Source organism: Trichinella spiralis, assembly GCF_000181795.1.
Source record: "Trichinella spiralis strain ISS 195 chromosome Unknown Scfld2, whole genome shotgun sequence".
Classification (NCBI taxonomy): Eukaryota; Metazoa; Nematoda; class Enoplea; order Trichinellida; family Trichinellidae; genus Trichinella; species Trichinella spiralis.
The window spans coordinates 5,020,541-5,029,226 of NW_003526941.1; the positions used below are offsets into that span (position 1 = coordinate 5,020,541).

At 31.4% G+C, this 8,686-nt stretch overlaps 3 protein-coding genes and 3 non-coding genes across 6 annotated transcripts; 3 read left to right on the top strand and 3 right to left on the bottom strand.

Moving 5' to 3' along the window:
• Positions 1-657: 657 nt before the first annotated feature.
• On the bottom strand, positions 658-3,019 carry Tsp_03622a (Pre-mRNA cleavage complex II protein Clp1; the record flags this gene model as incomplete). The annotated part of the gene is made up of 10 exons (XM_003379929.1): positions 2,951-3,019; positions 2,701-2,781; positions 2,229-2,502; positions 2,079-2,173; positions 1,909-2,024; positions 1,712-1,823; positions 1,542-1,637; positions 1,291-1,459; positions 856-963; positions 658-751 (listed from the first exon to the last, which is right to left on the bottom strand). Coding segments are annotated over exons 1-10 (1,214 nt in total), but the record flags the coding sequence as incomplete, so codon positions are not given.
• A 985-nt stretch (positions 3,020-4,004) lies between these two features.
• Positions 4,005-6,628, top strand: Tsp_03623 (serum response factor-binding protein 1). Its single transcript, XM_003379930.1, is given in 9 exon segments — positions 4,005-4,071; positions 4,556-4,651; positions 4,938-5,011; positions 5,067-5,155; positions 5,220-5,292; positions 5,528-5,650; positions 5,667-5,904; positions 5,967-6,429; positions 6,487-6,628. 9 exon segments carry the CDS (start codon positions 4,005-4,007, stop codon positions 6,626-6,628), a joined length of 1,365 nt encoding a protein of 454 aa, XP_003379978.1.
• A 319-nt stretch (positions 6,629-6,947) lies between these two features.
• Tsp_03624 lies at positions 6,948-7,019 on the top strand. The gene has a single exon. It is a non-coding gene; the product is annotated as a tRNA-Pro (tRNA).
• A 503-nt stretch (positions 7,020-7,522) lies between these two features.
• Positions 7,523-7,594, bottom strand: Tsp_03625. The gene has a single exon. It is a non-coding gene; the product is annotated as a tRNA-Pro (tRNA).
• A 493-nt stretch (positions 7,595-8,087) lies between these two features.
• Tsp_03626 lies at positions 8,088-8,159 on the bottom strand. Its single transcript has one exon. It is a non-coding gene; the product is annotated as a tRNA-Pro (tRNA).
• A 382-nt stretch (positions 8,160-8,541) lies between these two features.
• Positions 8,542-8,591, top strand: Tsp_03627 (serum response factor-binding protein 1; the record flags this gene model as incomplete). Its single annotated transcript, XM_003379931.1, has 1 exon — positions 8,542-8,591. A coding segment is annotated over exon 1 (50 nt), but the record flags the coding sequence as incomplete, so codon positions are not given.
• Between the last annotated feature and the right edge of the window lie 95 nt (positions 8,592-8,686).

Genomic DNA, 8,686 nt, shown 5'->3' on the forward strand with positions numbered 1-8,686 from the left:
CACTTATCAGCAACAGCTAACTATTCATCTATAATAATAATAATAATGAAACGATGTAAAAACAGCACAATCCAATGACAGAAATAATAAAATAAAAGACATCAATCGTGTTGTGTATAGTAGACAATTTTTACAATTGCTCAGCTGATGAATAAATGAATAAACAAAATCCAATAACTGATTCAAACAATCTACCACTGTTGGATAATATAACTTTTCGAGTTTAAATGGATAAACTGTGTCAGAACGTCGCATTCATAAGTTCAGATTAGAAGGCGAACGTTGTCACGCGACTCAGCAAATAGCAAAGCATAGATAGAATAAAATGCAGCTCATTGTTGCTTGAGTGAAACATCGATGATCGGTTTGATAGCCTGATTCACAGAGCAAAGTTGGAAAAAAAACCTTCCAACCGTTAGAACAAGCGGATCAGGCTTCATAGGTCATAAGTTTTGAAGACTATCTGTTCACAATATTAGCTTATGATTATCATCCATCGCTTACAGAAGCACAGCACGTCAGCGAAAACACAGACGACTGTAACTGTCGATGAGATTCGATGACTTTGTGAGTTCCCAAATGCGGCGCGCATATTGAAACCTTAAAAACGTCAGTAAATCAACTGTCAAATAAACATTAATTATTCAATAATCTTACCAGCTCTTCTCGTCGACAAAAACATGAGTTGAAATTATTTTCTTTCGAAGATAATTAATTTGTTCAATTAAATCTTTCATCAAATCATCATATTCTGGACAACGATAATCTATTGGTGAAACTGAAGAAAAACAAAACACACATATGCACGACGTAGTAAGTAATGAATAATTACAGAACACAGCTCTGTTTTACTACCTTCAGGTTTATAACCCCGGGGTTTGATATTCGGCAATATATATAAATTAATTTTCAGTTGTTGCTCACGATCAGCACGAAAAACATACTTCGGCATGGAGAAATCACCTAAAATATAAATATCGTTTTCTCATAATATTAATTTCAAAAAAAAAGATCGCATTTATACAAGTGCAGTTCAACGATGTGTTTTTCGTATACTCCTTTAATAATTCTGATTTCTTCAAATATGCATCTGGCTCAAAGTCTTCTCCACGAGCTTTATTCTGAATGAACACTAAACAATTAAAAAGAAAATTCATTTATTATTAAAAAAAACCCAGTTCATCAATTATTGTTATATTTGAAAATATTTCTTAATGCCAAGTCAGAAAATAAAAATCAATACTTATATATCAAAAAAATAGCTCAAAAAAAACACGTTCATTTACATACCAATGTGAGGCATTCGATCTACTTTGCCGAACTGTTCAGTTAATTTGTTTGTCGGTTTCATTTCCTCTGCAGAGAGCAAGAATTTCATCAAATCAGCATCGACAAAACTTTCAAACAGCACAATAACCAAATGACAGACTTGAAGAAGAAAAGCTGCCACAGACAAAGACTAAAAATAAACTGATGTATGTAAATGTATATGCGAAAAAAAAGTAGAACCTGGATAATAAAAGTGCTGCTTAATAGTTTACCTGATTTGCAGAGCTTGTCAACATGTTCGACGCTTCACTTTTGTTTCGATATTTAGCACGCATCGAATTTCTCATGACTGCAATACTCGGTATTGGCTGTACAATGGAAAAAATATGCAATTCGCATGGCATAACAATATTAGAAAATATGCGAAACAAAAAGCCGAAACCTCAGAGTCCAAAAGTATAGTGCGATGTCGGTTGACATAAATCTGAACGCCAGCCGTCTGATACCACATCGATTCAGTCGTTTCTTTGCTAGTCGGTCGAAATTTATAACGTCTTAAACGAGTAGATAAAAATGCAAATTATGCAAATAAAGTGAAAAAAAGAGAACTAAAATTAGTATAAAATAAATAAACAACACCTGTACATATCTGAAGAGTAGTTGCCTCCAATCATACTCATAAGTGTAGATTTCCCAACACCACGAGGCCCGATCACACCAACGACAAAAAAATTTTTGCACTGATCGTCCAAATACTGAAACAACAAATAAAACAAAAATAACAAATTACCACACATTTGCAAACTCACATCTTCAAATTGTTCACACCACTGCATATTTTCGGTAATCAACGGTACAGCCGCTGCAGGAGCACGCAAAAAATGACGAATTCGTTCAGTAGAAGCTGAAAAAAAACAGAACATCAAAATTGATTTTATTATAATAATTTTATTTCGTACTTTTATTTTCAGATTTGTACAATGTCCACAACTGACTAGCCGGAACGTCGCTTTCCAACATGCCAACATTGGAACTGCCGTGAGTAGTTGGAAACTTCGGCGCCTCATAGGTCTGACGATCATACGCATGAACTACAATCTGATTTCCTGTCTGAACAATTGATGGCAAAATTGCTTCGACTGTATCATTATCCTTGGAATCCAACTTCACAGGCAACAGTTTTTTCAAAATGGAAATCGATGGTGGATTGTGGCCAGCGCTGTCACATTTTACCTACAAATATCAATTTCTTTATATACATAAAAATTTTTTCTATAAAATATTCAAAAAGCTTTATAAATGATTGAAAAAAGCAATTTTATTTAAATTAATTAAAAATACCACTTCAATTTTATAACAAAACAGTTTTTCAATTCATTGTTTAAACTGATTTATGTTTACAAAAATCACCATAATCTCTGCTAAACTTACTCGAAGCGCCGACTTTGTTAAAAGCACAAATGGCTTGTTTAATAAAGGATCTTCTTCTTCCTTGTTTGTTAATGGTTCGACCTAAACAATTCACAATCAAATTTATTACACTACTATAATAATAATAATGATGATGATGAATTTTAATTCTGTCGTGTTTTCCGTTAATAATAACTATAATGTACACTTTGAAAACGCAATATCTTAACATCTTAACATGTGAACTGAATTTTATTTCAACATTACGCACCGCAACAGCATTTGTAAAATTGCTCGAACGAAATTGCCTTCCATGTCGCCGACCACCTCTTCGATCCATCTGAAAATAACAAATCTCAATTACTAAAAAACATTTAACTTTATAAAATAAAATAAATTACAACTGTTTATTTATAAATATAATTCATTAATAATTCAGATGCAAAAATATCGGAATATTGTGGATTTCTAGGTCTCAAAAACAGAATCGAACTATTGCAAAATATACATTATTTATTATTATTTTCAGCGTAAACAAACGATAAATAAGAAAAAACACAACTTGCTGATCATAAAAACAAAAATGAAACTTCATTTCACATTTTCAAGCAACGTCAACAGTTGAAAAGACAAAGTTGATACAAACAATTGATAACATGATCGCATACCAATGAAAAACTTCAATTCCGAATTCTGTTCGGAAATCAATCATAAATAAAAGCTTACACCATTAAATAAATAGTCAAGTAATGTTTTTCAACTTAGAACACAACCTAATTGTCTAACTTAAAAAGCTGTAACTGCACTACAGTATTATATAAGACAATTCACGATGTTCAAAAACAATGGAAAATTCTTAAATTAATTGTATACATATAGTTGAAATTATTTTCAAAAATTCATATTTAAATATATCATTATTTACTTGAAATTCACTATACGATAATTGTATTCATGGATTTTGCCATACAGTAACTTGAACGTTACACTTTTCTCGCATCATTAGTTCGAAAGCTGATTCTTCGCAAAAAATACTCTTAGATCAAATATAACAAAAAAGAACACAAGCTCAAATATTCAACTAAGTGTTAGAGTTAGTTATGTTAAAACATTATCTACATTACTATTTAACAACTATTAGAACAGCATTTTCCTTACTACTGTAACAAAAAACTCAATCCATGCAGAACAATTGCTTGAATTTATACGTTGAGCTTAAACAATAAATAAAAATAACATCAACAAAAACAAAAGTATTTGAAATTCTAAATTCTACATTTAACATCACACTGAATTTCAACCATAAAAAATCTGGAATTAAACAAATGCACCATAAGAAAAGACATACATCACATAATGTTCAAAATGTAAGACAGCACATCCAGAACCTTAGTTTCTAACATATAAAAAGATCTGATGTTTAAAAAACAATGTTAACAAAACGGAAACAAAGTTTACGTAAAGAAGAAGAAATTTCAGTGGGAGCATATAACAATACATTAAAGAAAACGTCATCAATATAAAAATGACGAGCAACAATTGCAACATATGAAAAAAAGTAAGTTTACAAAGTGATGCAATAGGAAATCATAGACCACAGACAACACTTTTCGTTAAAAATTTCAAATCCAAAATGGTCGCAAACAAAGAACACAATTTTACAAATAAAATACACATAATTGTAATGAAAAATATAACGCATGCATAAAAATTAAAAAGTCTACGAATTACAATGAACTATTTCAAATATTTAAAGCTTCAAAGTTGGGACAAGTCATTAATGATTTCAAGCCGACAAATGTGTAAAGCAAAACACTGACTACCAACTTGAAACAATTAAAAGTTGAATTAAATATATTTTTATTACTTTATTAAGGAGACATTAACAAGGCACTCTATAATCTAATACAGACTTATAAACAATATTTAAAATGCTTAGCATCAAAATCACAGATCACAAACAAGGGGAAAGGTAACAAATACAGTACACGCCAATACCTGGTAATCAAATAAATACAGTAAGTTGTATTTTAATTGAATTTCATATTTTGCAAAGTTTTTTTTTATTTATTTTCATTCTTTATAATAATTTTAATTTATAAAACATTTAGTACTTTTGATTAGAAATTACAAGTTGTTATTTTCATACTGACAGTTTTAAAATTCTGCTCGATGCAGATGCTCACATCTTTCATCAAGTTGTAATTTGTGCTTTTCCTTTTGCTGAACTGATAGAAACTTTGCTGAACTTATTTCAGGTTATAATTGGAATTTTCATGTCTGCATTTGCAAGATGAACTCAGAACTTACTGCTGCCGAATTAAATAAACAGGTAAATCTTTAACTGCCACAATTATATATTAACTTTTTATCACCTATATATTTAGATTGTTCGGATGCGGAAGGTAATTGGGCAGGCTAAATTTCGTTTAAGCAATCGATTAATTCGTCGAGTAAAGAAACTTAAAAAATCCGAGTAGGTTACTTTATAGAGTTGACAGCAGTGAATTATTAATTGTCTAGATTAATATTTTGTTTAGTTTGCCTGAAAAATTGAAACTTCGTCACGAGCGGAAAGTACAACGATTCATAGATGAGATTCAAGCTTTGAAGGTTTGCATTAATGATAATATACTTTCAGATGTGTAGTGCATTTGACAGCAAACTGTGGTTAATTTTATACCTCACAGATGTTGTCTGGAACACTTTCCTATATACTGATGCGAGATTAAAATGAAAGCAAAAATTATAGTTCTTTATGTAAAGTTAATAAGTTTAATTTCCTCACTGACAAGTTTGTTCGTTCACCAGTTGTAAATTATTATTCACTTCCACATTGTTCTTGTAGAGAATAAAGCCAGACGACGCCAGCAAATTTGCATTGGTGAATACGAAATTATTGAGCGAGTTTAAAATTGATGTACTTAATTTGTTGTTTAAAGTGAATTTTATCACCGTTGTGACACAGTTTGTTTTTTTTGTTTAAGAAAAATACTTCAGCTCGTGACCGTGCATTGTACAAATTGGTAACTGTGAATGTCCTTGTTGAATATGTTGACGAATTTCGAGAAAAATTTCCCAACTGGCATATGGAAGTGCCTTTTCATTTACAGCGACTTGGATTGCAATACAAATTGAAAAAACAAGCAAACCCGAACTTTGTAACGCTTGGAAAGAAATCGACAAACGAGAAAACAACAAATGATGATACTGTCTCAAAAGCTGGTAATTGGACGACTTTTAATAATCAACACTTTGGTTTGTTTATTAATGAATTAAATTTATAGAAGATGAAGAAGAGCGTGAGAAAGATGAAAGTGGTATATTTTCACAAATTCCTGTAAGCGACGTACCATTATCTGAAAGAATGAGGGCACAAAGGAAAAAAGAGTTGAAAGCGAAATGGAAACATGAAGCACCAGCTCCTTCGAAACCAAATGCAGACGCTGTAATAGAGAGGATTTTTATTAGAAATGAAAAAATGGCAGAAGAAAGTGATGAAGACGCAAATGAACCATTGCTAAGCGTTGCTAATGTGAAAGATGCTGATCGTTCGAATCAGTCTGATTTCAGTGAAGGCAGTGATGAAGATTCTGAAGAATTGGATGACTTTTTTGTAATTGATAAGTCCAATTCTAAGACATCTTTGTCTAATATTGCAAAAGGACTATCCTCTGCAGAGAATTTATTCAGCGGTGGTACTTTTACCAAAAATGATGCATCTGATGTAATGTTAAAGCCTAAAGCGAAGTTTGTATATGCCACCACTTTTGAAAAATTTAACCTTATCAAATGTACATTTTTAAGGTTACAGAAAGAAACATTGATACATCGAGGGACAGAAGAAAAGAAAAGTATACATCCTTCGTGGGAAGCAGCTAGAAGGAAGAAAAAGCTTGAGAGTTTTCATGCAAAACCAATGGGTAAAAAGCTGAAATTTGATACTTGATTTTACGAAAACAAATCTCTGTCTATATGCTACTCTGATGTTATATTCCGTAAAAATTTGAAAAATAAATTTGTCAAAAACAATACTGATGTTCTTCACATACAGTATGACTTGCTTGCTGAACGACTGTAACTACGAGCAATAATAAGAATATGCAAACAAGATAGTTGCAAATCGAAATACCATACTGGTTGAACAGTTTATTTTAATAACAACAGTATTTTAATATTAAAGCTATGCTTGTAATTTACCGTATATACGCAATTAATCTTAGTTGTTATTTAGAATGAAATCCATTTAGTAATTAAAGGTAAACAGCGGCCTGTTGGTCTAGTGGTATGATTCTCGCTTAGGGTGCGAGAGGTCCCGGGTTCAATTCCCGGACAGGCCCGTTTTGTCTGAACTTTTATTCCCTAGTAGAATAATTTATTTATAATGATGTACACGTAATTTTGCCCCATGAAAATTTTTTTCTGTCGAATAAAAAGCAATTTCCACAAATCAAAATTTCAGCTTCTCAGATTTGAAATGCGCTAACTTAAAACGATAAAAAAAAATAACTCTTCCTATTTAAAACAGCAGACTGCCTGAAAATATAGAAATACGAGAAGGCTGCACAAATAGTAAGAGAACATATTCAATTTATGGTTATCAAAACCAAAAAAAATACTTGAAAAGTTTCGCATGAAGGTACTGAACTGTTGTCAACTAGTGGAATAAATGATCCATCAGTGTTAAGTAATATTATTTTTAAAAAAGTAACAGATTTACTCTTTTGAAAAAATTATGCGGAAAGAATTGGAATATTTCGTGGAAAATTCTGAAAGTAAAAGCCAGTAACAGTTTGCTAACGTGACGAAAAGTACATAAACAAGTTCGAAGAGATAAAAAGTAGGGCCTGTCCGGGAATTGAACCCGGGACCTCTCGCACCCAAAGCGAGAATCATACCACTAGACCAACAGGCCACCTGCTGATCAATAGGTTCAAAAGCAAATTGTAAAAAAAAAATAATTCAAAATATTCAAACTTTATCTATCAGATAAATTCAATTTTCAGAATTCAATAATAAAAAGTTTCTCAAATGTGCAAATCTAATCAAACATCGATCAGTGGATTCAAAAAACAAATACGTATATAATTTTAAAACGCACCTTGCTATCACAAATCACAATAATTCTCAAGCATGTGCATATTTTTACTTAAAAATTTACATTTTTATAATCTAAGAAATTAAAATAAAATTTAATAAATACTTCAACAAATACTGCATGTTAACTTTCGTTGCAAGTCAGTAACAAGTCTTTCGTTTAGTTAAAGTTAGAAGGAAATTACTAAGGTTGTATATTTATGGATTTTTAATTTTTTTTTCTCGTTTGGCTTTTGGCAATTTTCCATCTACTGCTTTTCTCCACTGAAGAGTATGAATTTAAAAATGTTTCCGAGTGGGAAAAGAGAAACGGGCCTGTCCGGGAATTGAACCCGGGACCTCTCGCACCCTAAGCGAGAATCATACCACTAGACCAACAGGCCACACAGTATGAGTTCGTCGTATTATTATTTATAATAGAATCACATCTTTCACACTTTTTGCTTAATAAAAAGAAGAATAAACATATTACATTATCATCATCTACTTGAAAAAACTGCTTCATAATTGAAATTTCAAAGCATATATAAAAACAACATCAATAAATTACACAGATTTTTTTCATTCGACTATATTGTTTGGCAAAAATAATTTTCAAAACATTCACCATACAAATAAAGCACGACAACAGATACGTCCTATTAGCTCAGCCATCAATGTTGGTTGGCGTTTATCATAATAAGCAACGCATGTTCCCCCTGACCTAGTTTAGCAAGATATTCAAACAGTTGTGTATAAACAATAAGCAAAGTTTGAGAAGAAGCAATGCCCACCTGTATACGCATTTATGTATGCATAAGTGAGAATCATCTGAAGTAATAAAATAGTTTCCACTAATAAAATGAAAATTCAATAATGATGCAATGATCAAATGAAAATTGTGCAAACCAATGACTGAACAATCAGACGA